This window comes from Corvus kubaryi, unplaced genomic scaffold (genome assembly GCF_017639235.1).
Source record: "Corvus kubaryi isolate FWS band 111438036 unplaced genomic scaffold, C.kubaryi_AGA036_p1.0 split1-131, whole genome shotgun sequence".
NCBI classification, from domain to species: Eukaryota; Metazoa; Chordata; class Aves; order Passeriformes; family Corvidae; genus Corvus; species Corvus kubaryi.
In genome coordinates this window covers 24,239,357-24,254,665 of record NW_024582073.1, presented here as the reverse complement: position 1 = coordinate 24,254,665, position 15,309 = coordinate 24,239,357, and the positions used below count along the sequence as shown (strand labels likewise).

The window sequence follows — 15,309 nt, the reverse complement described above, 5'->3', positions numbered from 1 at the left end:
GACTTCCCAGTCATTAAATCCAACTACAGGAAGCTGAAATAACAGTTCAAAGAAGTAGGAGAAAAATTCCCTAGTCTCATCAGGTCACAGTAAAGCATTATCACCTGTACAGATGTTGATTTTTCTATTTTAAGTATGCCACCAAAAGCTTATTAGAGACATCACTCCATCAAAAATCTACAGAACTCACAATTAAGTACTCCCAGTCACTTGACACATTCGGTCTAAACAGGAAGTACAAAGATATCCAAAAAAACCTTTTCCCAATACCTCTGGGTTTTTTTAAACCCTGTAAATAAAACATAAAACTACGGGACATCAAGTACAGGTTGAAAACCTAACATTACCTATACTGCCTGATTTATCATGCCTACCTGTTTTACCTGCGAACTCAAATATTTTAGTGAACAGCTACTGAGTACAGGAAAAGGTAAAAATCGGGAGACAAGATGGCCTTGAGTCCATTAACCTCCAGGATACTTGTGTAGCAGAGAAACCAACTTGGAGAAAGAAAGGTCAAAAGGCCTTGTTGTTCCACTTTGCCAGTGCCTTCACCATAGGAGCCAAAAATGGCACTTCAAAAATACAGGAAGTATTTTCTCCCTTGTTTAAAGATGAATTTTGACATAGCCAAGCACGTGTTTCTTGAAAGTACAAACTGAAGCTTTCTAGTACATCACTAGCTACAAAGCAACAGAGAGAAGTTCTGGAATTATGCAGCAGACATGTTAAGCCTGTAATCAATGGTTCTTGCAGCATCAAATATTTCACCACAGAAGCAGCTGCAAAAGAATAGCAAAAAGGTGGGAAACATTTAAGCTTCTTCTTGCTCTGACATTTATTATCCGGTACAGTGAAATGAGATCAATGAAGTTTGTCTCTGTGGCACAAATGAGAAATATAAAGCTGTAAGAAGCACACCCACACATAAGAAATGCAGGGCTTGAAACTTCTTTTTTAGTCATCAGAGGAACTTGGGACTTCCTCCAGCAAATGCGGAGTGAAACATCATTTATTTCCATGGAAATTAACGGCCAAATGTAAGTTCTCAGTAGCAGTTCTTTCAGAAGAAAATGAAATGTTCCAAACATGGAGCATGGCAGCGACAAGTTCCCAGAGCCTGCAGGCCCAGTGCTTCAGCCACTAAGTGCTATAACTAACAGCTTACAATGTTCTGCAGATTTCAAAGAACAGAAACAGATGACTGCATAGAGGCTTCAAAGAACATGGACTTTGCAAGCAGTTACTGACTGGCAAAATTTGCCGCTATGATTATCTGAGGTGATCTACGTGGCACTATCAGCATCATCTTACTACCCCACACTTTAAAACTTTACTCGTAGCTCTGACATGGAGGAAAATCTTAAGCTATTTGACAGGGCTTGTAAAGTTCATGTCTGAAACCCCTGGGCTTATGTGCCTTTTTCTGTGCAAATACACACTCTCTCCAAAGGACTCTCTCTACTGCCTTTCTTTCAACAAAGCACCTGGGGATGTTGTTGGCTCCACCTCTTAATCAGCAGCCCCACAATTAAGAGAAATCAGAGATAATTACTGTCCTGAGAAGACTTAAGAGAGTATTTTTCATCTCTCCAGGAAGTACCTTACTCTCACCTAGAGTTTGGTGAAAGGAAATGCTGTGAAACCTAAAGGCCATCAATGTAGGAGGCAGATGCCTGACACTTAGAGTCTCTCTGTCAGCAACTGATCTTAAATAGAAGAATTTTGCACCAAGCACAGCAACCACACTCTAGCTAAACCTCAGATTATACCACGTTCTAGTCAGTATAGCAACTGTGCACTTAAAAACTGTTTTATAAGCAGAATTAAACTTGACAAAAAAATTTTACTTCCCCCCCCATTAACTTTCAATCAGTTAATTAGAAAAGAAGTCTTCTCCCAGTTTTCATAACCAATACTAAAAAAAAAAAAAAGGTCAAAACCTACCTGAGTAACCACTGAGCATACAATGTTTCATGTTAGAGTTAACTTATTAACATATAAGAGAACAAGAAGCAAATGAGCAGAAATACACTGCTTCTAGAATTAGAGAGTAGAAGCACCAGCTAGAACACCAAAGTTAGCAAGAGGAAAACTTCATCACACTGAAGTATTACTTACAGAAAAGAAATTTATCCTAAAAAAGCTACTACATCCTGTTTCTTCAAGTCCAACAAAATAAAGGTATCTGATAATTTCCATAGACCAAAAAAGTCACAAAGTTATTTTTTTGTAGGAAGAGAAAATACATTTTCCAAGGTTTTTACCTTTTGAAAGAATGTTGAAAAATCTTTTGTAACATTTCCCTTGGCTGCTTTATTTTTTAAGGCCATCTCCTCAATGGTGTCTTGAAGGAATTTAGCCAATTCAAGTTTTACTCGCAATTCTTTCTTCAATCTTTCCTCCTGTTAGAAAAATATTTTGTTTTAAAAGTTCCTTCCAGAAATACATGGACTAAGTATCACTTCTGCTCCCAGACAAGTTATGTGGAGTAATTCTGGACTGCTGTTATAATACACACATTCCAAGGGGGCATTCACTCTTCCCAAAGATCTCCAAATCACACTGAAAAAGCTGAAGAGCTGAAGAGCTCACTGTGTGCTCTGAAAATGAAAACTTGTGGGGTTTTTTGGTGGGTTTTTAACAATTCTGAGAAAAGCTAACTAAAAGAAATAAAGTTTAATCAAAAAAAAGCGTAAGAAGCTATTTTAAATACTAAATTTTATATCAAGGTTTAAGACCACAAATGTTACAATGTCTGTTTTAATACAACCAGAAAAATAACATCTCATAGCTTTCATTTCTCCTTTGTAGGAGCCAGAAAATGGAGATGAGGACAGCACAAAAGACTTTCAGCCCTGACAGCTTGGTACCTGCACATATAAAAACCACTATGGCACTGGTTCATTATAATATATTAAAAAAGCAAGATCTTCAAAATAAGGAAGATTAAAGCATCACCCTAACACTGAAAAAAAATATCTTAGACTTCTTCTAATTACTTCACCAAGAAAATTTCTAACTTTTAAAAAAAATATCACTGGATTATAAATTCAGACCTGCTTACCTTTTTAGACTTCGTCTCAAATGTAGAGGGAAGCATATTAGGGAACAACTTAAGAGCTACTGGAAGCAAAAACTCCATAAATGGGACAACAAGAAAAACCAAGAAAGGGACCAGACGAAAAAGATCAGCACATATTCGAAGAAACTGGAAGGGGAAAAAAAATATATTGATAAGCTAAAGTTTAAATACTTATTTTAAAAATACTTGTTTTGATCATCCAATTATCACTTGGGTTCATATATACATATTTGCTATGAAGAAATTTTAAAATAACACAGTAAAAGGATGTGATAAAGTCAGTTTCTAGTGGGTTTTTTTCAAGTTGCTATATACTATACAGTGCTGGAGTTTCACCAGTTTTCAACACTATAGAAAGTATTTCAAAAGCCTCACTGTGTCTCAATAGGATTATAGGACAAGTATCTCATTTAAACCTCTTAAAAGCACCTGAAAACAGGAGGTGGTCATTTGTTGTCATTAAAGCTGCTTAACTTATTTTATGCATCTTTATTTGTGCTCCACCACTTCTTACATGCATGAGCTACTATGGACTAAGTAACCAAGAATAAAATGAAAGATCCCTCCCCCTCTGCCTTATAACAATTGTAATGTACATTTAAATCCAGGCTAATGAGCCCAGCTTGGTAGATTTTTTTTTTTTTTAAAAAAACCACTGCTTTTCCAGAGCAGTAATCCTCTGAAGCAGGCGGCGTTAGTTACGGAATCTTGAGCTGCATGAAATAAATACTATCCTTGTGATTTCTGTACACTCACAAATATATATATTAGGTTGTACAGTCTATTATCAAATCTTTCAGTAATTGTTGAAAGCTTAATAACTCTGTTTATGTTGGGGAGTGCAGATCTTCTTTGACTCTACCTCATTTTACAAAGGAAAAAACTGGTTGTTGGGAATCCCATCAGTTCCTAAATCAGACGTACGCTCCAGTAGTCTAGTGCCACAGCACTGTCATTCCACATCAGGATTTGAGTGGCAAAAACTGGCAACATAAATGCTATTACAAAAGTAAACCTGTGCTCCCCACTCCAGCCCCTCCTCAGGCTTCATGGTAATCAAGGGGAACACCAGCAACAGCCAGCACAGATCCCATGTCCTCAGGACTGGTTTGCTAAAATACAAAACCTGTAAAACTTCATTCAGAATTTCCTTAGCATAAAACCAGCCAAAATCTTAAGCACTGCTGTATGTGGAATGCACACGCTCTACAGATTCAAAGTTTGGCATTTTTCTTTGTATATAAAAAAATTCAGTTTCCCAGAAGGCATGCTTTAGTCCTTTGTTTACAGGCTCAAGGATTTTTCCATTCATTCCAACAATAGAAGGCAAACGACTACCATGGAATAAAAAAAAAAAAAATGTAACAAAGTTCGGAAGAAAATTTTAAAACTCAGAAGAGAAGTACATTTTCCCTAAAAAAACCCACCTGAAAATTTCTATAGAGTACAGAGTTCCTATTTTTACCCAGTCTCTATTCTCAGGTAGTGGGTGCAAGTATTTCTACAAAATCCATCTCCAAGGAAGCAGTTTTACCACTGGATAAGCCAACCTAATGCTAACCTGAGACGAGGTATAAAGAGCCGTGAAGGTGTACTGGCATTCACACCACTGATCCAGCTAAAACTGACCCATAAATACATACACATACAAGGGGAAAAGGAACAGAATAAACCAAGCGGGGTGGGGCAGGAAAACTTGATTTAAGCACCAAGCTTTTCACAGCAGCACTGTCCTGGATCGGCTTTCACAAATCATGGAACTGCACCCTCGGCTGACTCAAGGAAAACAGCTTTACGCAGGAACCTAATACAATGGTGTACGATTACACACACATTATTTGGCAGCACAACACGAGAACCTTGTGACTACTCTGTATCTGCTGCTACAGCTCGTGTATTCCACTCTTCCCTCCTCTGCAGGGAAGAGTTTGTAAAGCTGGTGGACTTGCCACAAACTCCATTGTGTTTGCCAGCTCACTGCCACGTTCTGAACCATCCTGCTGCAGGAGTCAGCACTAGAGCAGTTAGGTTTTAACAGTACCATGTTTTACTTCTTCCTGCCTTCTCTCCTAAGTGTAGATATTGTGACCTTGCTGAATCAAACCCTGCCAGCAATTGTACAAAGCAGAATTTTGGAATTGACTTAGTTTACATAAACAATAGGTCCCTTTGCATTAGCCATGCTGGAATTGCTTGTTCATGTGGTTAGATTACTTGGATATCTTTCCATTATTGCCTCCAATGAGGAAGGAAAGGGCAGGCAGAAATAACTCATTTGTCAGTCTGCATGAAGATAAGATTTGTCTAGGACTGTCAGCTCATGTGCAGCTTAATACTTTCAAAGCAGTACATACTTCAATTTTTATTTTACATTTTTTAAAAGTTCAGGAGGTAATCCGGCACCAAAATGTTAAAACTTCTTTAAATTAGTCAATATACTACAATTTAAGGTTGAACTGATAAAAAATGAACTGTGTTGAAACAAACTTGAAATAAGGTTTAGAAAAACCCAACATGTAGAGGGTTTGCTCAGCTGCAGGCTTTTGCTTTTCACTGACCCCAGGTTCTGAGCCTACCATGCCCTCATTCCAGAGACAGGATGTCCTCTTCCTCCAAATGCAGAAAACACAAAACCTAGACTGAGAAACTAACATTACTGTAATTATTAAAACTATTTTCTCTACATCTCCTACACTGCATTTGCATGCATATAAACACACAGTACATCATCAGATAAGAGACAGGCTACAGCAATGTAAACACTAATTTATACCTGCAAACAAATAAATGTCCATTTCATTTAAAAAGAGAATTAATACAAAAAGTGAACATTTGCACAAAAAAAAAACAAATCCGGGAAGGCCAAATGCCAGATCACTACTTAAACATGAGAAAGACAGCCCTATCATCACTAGATGACAAAATCAAAAGGTAATCAAATGAATAAATCCATCTATTGATGGAATATTACTGCTGTTTATATAATTTCTCAGAAGTATGGCTCAGTAAATATGAAAGAGGCAGGAAAATCAATGGTTCCAATCTTCTCCCTGGAGAATTTCCGATTCTGTTTTAAACCATGAATTAATTTGTCTTGCTTGGCTTTCCAAGTTCCCCAAAGCTCTCAATAAGTCGGCACAAGCTAGAACTGCTACTTCAAGAAGTCCTGCAGTCCTCACCTTCCCCTGTCCTCAGTTGCTCTTTCTGGTACTACATAATCCCCTCTCACGTCAGCACAGACTGTTATATTTATTGCTGAGCAACGTCTCAGCTGGGTGAGCTGCCAAGCAGACTCCTGTACCAGCACAAGGAAGATGGCAAAACTTAACGAGCATAAAGATGCTGAGACCATCAAGCAGTGATGGAGGAGACCACACCTACTCACAGACAGAAACTGCTACACGTGCATGTAACAATTTTTGCTACTTGTCTAACCTTGTGAATTTAGGAAGAACTTTTTCATACTGCATTTAAGATGTGATGTGCTTTACTTATACAACAAATTGTTCAAATGTGACCTAATTTTATCAGAAAATTATTAAAACAATGAGCAGATACTCGTATTTTTGATCATTTACTAGAAGTTTTGAGGGCAGAGATGTGAACCCAGCACATTGTGTGTGCAGGGTACAAACTGCAGAGCGCCACACTGTGCCACAAGCAGCACTGTGCACTCCTGCCCCAGAGCGCACACACCTGCTCTCCAGCATTTCTTCTAGAACATCTTTCCAGTAACAGCTGAAATGCTTTTTTTATGAAGGCAGGAAGACAGACTTGAATTTTTAATCTGTATAAACTGCTTAAACATCTTGTCCTTAAAAGCAGTAAAATGAGAATTGTCAAATCAGCATGTTTAATATTTTGCTAATGAACTGAAGCTGAATATCAATGCATTCTTTACCAAAACCAAGAAATTAACAACACCAGCTTAATATTTTGCAGTCCTTTCATATACGAGCTCACATTTAATGTTTTTAGATATCTATATAACTTTTCATTCTAATTAAATATGCTCATTTCACCCAAAACCTGAAATTACTATTGAAATACATATATATTATCCAAAGTTGAAAGCACTCACATTTTGCATTCCAGATTTCATCTCCCTTTTCTTTAAAATTTTCAGTTGCGTTTTTATAGTTTCATAAATGTAAGCAACACGTCATAAATAAAGGAAATGTATCTGGGCTAAAATTATTTCAGATATATTTGTAACTGAAATAGTATATTATCAATCATGCATTTCAGCCTGCAGCTTTTATCCCATTCAAAAGAACCCCATGAAGCAGCAAACAGGAACAGAACTGGCACAGATACAACCTTTACTAGCAGTGTTTTCCCTCTATTTTTCCAGCTGGAGTGAAAAAGCAGAGAAAGTGATCATATGTATGGTACATGGCTGGGAACTTGAGAACAAACCACAATTGCTGCCCATGTGACAAAAGAGAAGAATCCTCTGCTGGTCCAATTAGAAAATAACAAATTTATCTTCAATAATGGGTAACACAAGTAAAAAGTTTTGGGGTAATACCCAAAAATACTCCACATAGTGAGGAGGAAGGAAACACACCTAGCAATTTTAATTCTAGGAACAAAAGACAACAGAAAGAACTAATTCAGTTCTAACAAAACAGAGCAACCATCGAGGACACCCAAAGGAAATAGGTCTTGACTCAGTACCTGTCTCCGTTCCCGACGAGACAAAGTGTTTCCGTGCAGGATTCTCCAGAGCATCCTCGCAGCTATTTTTGTGTCAATCCACAGCAATCGAAACCCATGGTAATAGTGCTTCAGTTCATCCACAATCCTCTGTCCAAGAGATTTTTTCACAACTTCCACTTCTGTTGGACTATATACAGGACCTCCTTCTTCCAGCTTCTTGTTTTTGTCCTTTAAGGACTTCAGTGACTTTTCAACTATGGAGTCATCTTGAAGGGGACGTGAAGAATGCCACCACCTAAGTGGAAGATACTGGGGACCTAAAACACCCACGGTTGCTAGTGGCGTCCATGAGCCAGAAGAGCTCGCAAGAGAAAAGTGTATTTGTTCAGATCCTTTAGTCCAACAACAATAGTGACCTTTTTTGGAGTAGGCGTAAACAGGAGGGACACTAGTGCAATATTTAAAGTGTACAGTCCTTAAAAAGAAAAAAGCATTCAAGAATTAGCAACAGATCATCAGCTATTTTTATACATACATTTGCAAGGATATATATATTTATGTATTTATAAAACATGTAATTTGAAAACTATCTACTGCATATTTAAGGGAAAAAATTTTTTTTTGACTCTTAAAACCAATGTCTATACCTGAAAAGAACACTTGGCTTTACTTCATGACCAAAAAAAAAAAAATTAACCTGCAGGGAATTTTCCATTGTACAGCTTTGAAAAGGTAGTTTATTTTACTCCAATTAAATAAAGAACAGCTACCACATGTGCTTTCCATTTAGAAAGCTACATTTGAAAACTAACATGCAAATTCATAAGTAACATAAAGTCCCTTCTATTACTTCACCTCTTTGTGCAAAACACTTGAGACAAAAAAATAGAAGTTGTATACTTGGGAGAGGTGCTAAGTGAGAGAATTAGTATCAGAGGAATCCAATTTCATTAGAGTTCCTCTCTTACCATCACCATGCATCCAGTTTTCCTTATTCAACAGAAACTTTTGCAAAAACTTCCATCACGGTATTGATTTGGAGCAGAGAGAACCAACACTCTTCTACCTTGTTGAGAACTTTGTTCTTTTCTTTAATTAAATGTAGACTGTAGTTAGCAGGGAAGCACTGCTCAAACACCCCTAACACTCCTTATACACACAGAAGAACCACTCGTAATATGCAAGTAGGATTGTACATGCTTTTATTAAAAGACAGGACAAAAATAAAACAGTAGATAAAATGTTTTATATAAATGAGTTCCATTAGTGTCCCTCAAACTGAGATACCAGCATTAAGACATCAACAGGACAGAAATGACTGGGGTGTTTTCTTCACGGAGCCTTTGTACTATCGAAACAAAATCAGAATGTGTTTTTGTCTTCAGTCAATGAACAAAAAAAATAGGTGCAAGTGGCTCTACAGGCTTGAGTAACATTTTAAGGAAAAAAAGGTTTATCATACACTTAAAAGTGTTAACCTCACTCAATTTTCAGCCAGAAACACTTTTTAAACTTAATTATTACATGCTCAAATGAGTAATGGTTCTGTCTACTCAATGTTATTTACATAGAGTTTTGTACAAAAAAAAAAAAAAAGACTAAATTATTACTTTTTAAAAACACACGATTTTCTAGTTTAAACTGAAGTTTTAGCCTCTGATCTCTCAGTGGTCAGACAACTGCTGGAACATATGCAGTTACACAAAACAGTCTCTTGGTTAGCTAGAAAGCCACACACTTGCGCAGATATTAACTAATAAGAATTACAGCTTAATTACTTTAAGAAAATGAAGTATATATTCAAAACCAGATTAAAACACTTGCATAAATCAATCCACCCTGACTCTAAGGCATTTCCCAAAAGCAGAGCTCCAGGCCTACGAACCAAGTTCCACCTACATACATTGACACTCTTCTGCATGCCAAGAGGAAGAGAGCTTTGACAGCAGAACTGGTTCTGAGTCTGCAGGGAATAAAAATTTTGCAAGAAATGTGCCTCTCTGAACACACTTGCAGACACACAATGTGTGTCTGAGTGATGTCAGACACAATTTCTATCCCATCTGTCCTCAGTACTTATCACTAGAGTCCCCTGCATTCAGATCTGGGTCATGTGGGGTGCAGGCATTACTTTGTTTTATTTTAAGCAGCAACATTACATTAATAGCAGCTTTGGTTGGAAAAAAACAAACACAAAAACCCCAAACCAAAACAAACAAACAAAACTCCACCCCAAACCTTCTCAACAGAATAAGAAGATTTTCTGTCCCAATATTCTGCTGCTGATTTCACCACAGAATCACAGAATGGCTTGGGTAGGAAGGGATCTTAAAAACCATCCACTGCCAACCCCTCTGCCACAGGCAGGGACACTTTCCACTAGACCAGGTTGCTCAGAGTTCCATCCAACCTGGCCTTGAACACTTCCAGGGATGGAGCATCCACAGCTTCTCTGGGCAACCTGTTCCAGTGCCTCATCATCACAGAGCAAAGAATTTCTCCTTAATATCTAATCTAAACCTACTTTCTTTCATTTTAAAGCCATTCCCCCTCACCCTGTCACTCCACTCCATTGACAAAAGTCCCTCTCCAGCTCCCTTGTAGCCCCTTCAGGTACTGGAAGGTGCTGTAAGGCTTCTCCAGAGCCTTCTCTTCTCCACGCTGAACAACCCCAACTTTCTCAGTCTATCTTCATAGGAGAGGTGCTCCAGCCTAACAGGCTTAAAACCATAATTTTCCAACTTCCCAAGAGAGAGCTCTTATATACTAACACACTAAAAATAGGTATTTTTAAATGTTTTATTCATTTTTAAAAATTAATCATAATTAATTCTATAGCAAGTGATATAGGACTAACATGTCGAAAAACGAACTGGTTTGTTTTGTATTAGAAGGTTGTGTCTAGAGACACGTCCTTATGCTAAAATGAAAACTCAGGAAATCGAAGAATAGTCCCTGTATCCTGAGCAGCCAGATCATAAATAAACTACAGAACATGTATTTTAACATTCCAGGGAAAGGCGTTAGGAAATTCTTATCTACAAGCATGCCTTGTGAGCCAAGCCAGGAACAGAGAATGGATTCTGCCAACATTCAACCCCTTCACTTCCACAAGGGCACACAACAGCTGGATGTGTTTTCAGAAGAGGACACCATCACCCAAGGCTGCAACATACAATAAACTCCTTTCTTTGGTTTAACAGAGATACTACTCAGATGCTCTACATTCTTATCTGTCAACTGTGATTTTCAACTAGCTGTGACTGAATACTTACTCTATGGAACTCCATGGAGAAAGTATGCAAGAAGCTTATCAGATCCCGTTATGATTCCAGGGCACACCTGGAATCACCCAAGATAGAGATTAATATTCTACGGTTTTCATTTCAGAAGTGAAACAGAAAGGGAGGAAGTGGGCAAAAAAGGGAAGATTTCACTTTCTTTCTCCCATACACAACCAACCAGGTGAAGCGAGTTATACTCAGACTTCCTTTAATCTGTGAATAACACAAGCTGAAGCTAGTATTTTAGCACTTTGTCTAGATTTAAACCTACATTCTATGACAGTATACTAACTGATAGTTCAGAAAAATGTTCATATTTACTCACATTTTGTTTGTCAGCCTCAGGGATGTACAGCTAAGACATGCCCGATCTCCCAAGTTACCTAGAAAAATACCAATAATTAGCACCAATTCTGAAATTCAGGAGGACATTTACCTGTGTAGTGAACTGCACACAAATACATGAGTTAGAAGATTGATCTTTACATAGAAATGGCTACTACTGAAAGCACAAAAAAGATGTTGCTTAACACACAGAGCCAAACTCTGTGCATGTGTGAGGCTTGTTTGCTCTTGTTCAACTGTCTGAAGACAAGTTTCCAGGTCCCTCAGGCAAGAAACTATATTGCAGAAGAACTGAAAGCAAATGTAATTTTTTAACAGCTCAATGACAACACAGTATCAGATGATGTTTTATGCAAAACAAATAAAACATGAGCAGGAATCTAAAGATACTTCACTAGACAGGTGGAACCACATCACCATTTCAATACATTGCTGTCCATTTTGATTAGCAACCGGTAAAAATAGCTCTACCCCATGATCTCTCTGGAAAGGATAGAAATTGTCTTGAATAGAGGGGTGAGAGCCTGACCCAGAGCATACGAATAGTCAGCTTTCCAGAAAACACTGTCTCTCAAAATAAATTACATTTGAAACACTACCTCAGAATCAGTCCTAAAAAGAGCTAATAAAGTCCAAAAGAAGGGCTGACACGTATATACAGGCAGCCTCCATCCAGGTACAGAGACAAACAGCATCCATTCTGGAAATAAACTGAGAAGATCATCAAATCATAAATCATCTACGTCGCATGCTTCAATAAAGGGCCATGATTGAAATTCTTCCAACCATGGAAGAAGCATCAACAAATAAAATGCTACCTAGTGGATGTACACAATCTACAATCACTGAAAGTCATCCCTGAGCCCACTAGAAAGGAATTCATCTTCCTAAAGAAACTTTAAAAAAATAAATCTTGTATCAACACCTTGCTACAATAACTCAATAGGTTGTTACTACCAAGAGCAAAAAGACTTCTGGACAGATCATAAAAATATCACACAAGCAAGACTCCAAATGTCTTGACTCTTTTTGGCCAATCTTTTCAGAATTCACTATAACCAAAATAAAATTGGAAGGCTGGATAGACTAGGCATACTGTTTCTCCCATCTGGAACCTACCATTTCTGGTCAATCCTAAGAGACAGCAGGATAGAAAGGTCATTTGAAAGGTCTCTGGTACCCTTTCCCATCATCAAAGCCAAGATACAGCCTATGACAGAACCTAGACACCTGCATCTGAGAAAAGCACCCAATGCTGACGACCAAAAGCCTTCCCCAACAAAATACCCTTATTGTTAGAGGAAAAGAGATGCTGCCAAAATCAGGTGGGACAATCAGAAGGTATAGAAGAGAAGTTAACTTATCTGAAGAAAATTAAGGGATGTCCCATGCTAAGTGGCCTCTAAAGTAATTACAGCAAAAGCTGTGGCATAATCAAGTCAAAGGATTTACCAATCTCAAGTTGTATCAAACAATAACAGGTACTCACTGCCACTGCAAGTAGAGCCAGGGAAAAACTGTCTCTTCTGGCTCAAAAAGCAAGCCCTAAGAATCTCTGAAGGCACTATAATACTCTCCAATATTTACTGAATGAACAGTAACTGAATTACTTAAGCAAAGAGGCCAACCCAGAAGGACATCCCTGACCTCAAGGAGCAGCTGAGCAAAGCAGAGCAGTACTCAATGTCTAGAGGGATAAGTCACAGCACAGTTTTCTGTCTCACCTGAGTTACAGGAAGCCCACAAGGCCTCATGTACCTAAGGCAAGAATCCTACTAGGAGACGACATTGCCTGCTATGGACAGGTGCCCCTAGAACTAAGAGGGGTGATCTGGAGCTCAAAACTGGCTTGGAGTTTCTTAGATAAAATGCCATAGCAGCAGGACACTTTCACTTCACTTACCTTCTTTTCAACCAGGCTCATTAAATGTTAAGGAAGTGGTCAAAGAACAAAATTCCAAGGTTACCATAAAAAAACATGCTGACTAAGCTTCTTGTTGTACAGCACGTTCAGTGTGTGAACAGGCCCACAGAAAATGTTAATTCCAACTCTGCCAGTTCTGACAAGAGCTCTTTAGGTTTTGCAGAGTCTCTTACAACCATGTACCTAAGAGCAAACCAGCCCTGAAATAAAATATATACTTCCTTCAGAAAGGGGCAAAGCCCATAATCCTTGCTTCTGGGATAATAGAGACATCCAAAAGTGTCTGAACAAGGTGAATGTTGCTTAACCATGCTCAACACTGTTCATTTAAGAAACCTTCATTAGCTTTGTAAGAAAGAAAGGCAGTAGTGCCAGAAAAGCTGTATGTTAACATGTTCCTCGTGGAAAAGCAGTCATGGGAAACTTTATACTTAAATTTAATGAAACATCAAAACCAAAGTTTTTAACATAGAATAGCTGTACTGTTACTATGTTTAGAATTTTTAAAAATAAAATGCTATCATGAAGTAAGTCCCTAGAGAAGTGTAAGCTTCCAGTACTTAACAGTCTGATCTTCACAGGAATAACGCGGAGGATTCTTAGAAGCATTTAGCTTTAACTTAATCTTCGACTACTTACACATAAAGCAAAGAAGATGAGCTAAGTAAAGCAAAACAGTACAGAAAAATATTACACCATACAAGAATGTGTTAATAATAGATTAATACTCCAAACAAAAGCATTGGTTGTATCATAACCACAGTTTACCACAGCACACTAATTATTTGATTCTATCACAGCACTTCAGCTTAGGTTGTCTAAGATTTATAACAACCAAAATTGCAGCGATCATTAGCACTACTTTTTATGCTATGCCACAAGAAGAATCAAAGCTCCCATCTAATTTGAAGGTACACGGATGTGCCTTTCCCCATTTTAAATAAACTGGATGGTTAGGATACCCCAGTTTTTTGTTCAGGGCACTGTCCATGTTCAACCTAAATAAATGACTTTACAACAGTTGCTAACAAAAACCATCAACTAGAAGAAGATACCACACTTGAGTGACTACTGGTAACCAAGAGGACAGCTGTTCTTTGCAATGAACAAGCATCCCTATGGCTCATCACGTCTGTCTGGATGGGAGAATGCAGCTGCACTGCTCTCAGTGACAGCACTCCCTTGACAAGTCGGGGCTCTGTGTCAGTGACAGGCAGCTCCTCACTAACCCCCTGCCATTCCAGCCCAGGGCTCTGTGTCAGTGACAGGCAATTCCTCGCTAACCCCCTGCCATTCCAGCTCAGAACGTGAAGAGCAGCCACAGGCCTCGCAAACGTCACAAGTTATCAGCTGTTTCACGCCGCTAAGCTTCACCACCCAGAGATATTTAAACTGCCAAATTATCTTCATTATTAATCCGTATCACACGTTGCGCTTCCTTTTAATTTTCCTAAGCTTTCAAAGCCACTTGGAAAAAGGTAATTCATGGTTCCTCCCTAATAGACTAAGAAAGCAACCTCTTGTACTTAAAGAAAAGAAGCACATAACTAGTGACAACCCCATTTCACACCCAAGCCGCGCCGAGAGCAAGGCAGGCAGGACCGAGACGTAGTAACGCGTTCCTGCACTTTAACAAAAAGCACGTGTTTTTCCCATCCCCAACCAGCCAGCATTTAAGAGACACGCGTGTCTCACTGCCCTTAGGGTAAATCATCCCCTCCAACCATGCTGCCGCGGAAGCACATGCGAAGAGGCCGCAGCAGCCGCCGAGCGTGGGCCGGGCCGGGCCGGGAGCAGCGCCAGCCCCGGCGGACAGAGCGGCGGGGACTCGGCCGCGGCCCTTCCCTCCCGCAGCAGCCTCTCCGCCCACGCCGGGAGCCCCCAGACGCCGCCGCCCGCTCTCCCTCCCTGTGGCCTCCCGGCCAGGCCCGGCGGGCCGGAGCCGGCGAGCGGCCCGCGGGGAGCCTCACCGGGCTGCGGCGGGCGGCGCAGCGCTCGGGGCAGGCGGC

The 15,309-nt window shown here is 39.2% G+C and overlaps 1 protein-coding gene across 3 annotated transcripts in view; it reads right to left on the bottom strand.

Moving 5' to 3' along the window:
• The window catches only part of LETM1 (leucine zipper and EF-hand containing transmembrane protein 1), a 29,055-nt gene that overhangs the window by 13,221 nt on the left and 525 nt on the right, over positions 1 to 15,309 (bottom strand). For 2 of the 3 annotated variants that reach the window (XM_042053205.1, XM_042053206.1), the window contains exons 2-6: positions 15,271 to 15,309; positions 11,357 to 11,414; positions 7,766 to 8,222; positions 3,068 to 3,211; positions 2,268 to 2,405 (exon numbers count right to left, since the gene is read on the bottom strand). The exon at positions 15,271 to 15,309 is cut by the window's right edge and continues 1 nt beyond it. In XM_042053205.1, coding sequence (XP_041909139.1) covers positions 2,268 to 2,405; positions 3,068 to 3,211; positions 7,766 to 8,222; positions 11,357 to 11,414; positions 15,271 to 15,309 — 836 coding nt within the window. Of the gene's footprint in view, positions 1 to 2,267; positions 2,406 to 3,067; positions 3,212 to 7,765; positions 8,223 to 11,022; positions 11,090 to 11,356; positions 11,415 to 15,270 lie in introns of those variants that run through there. The other variant, XM_042053207.1, reaches the window with a different exon arrangement.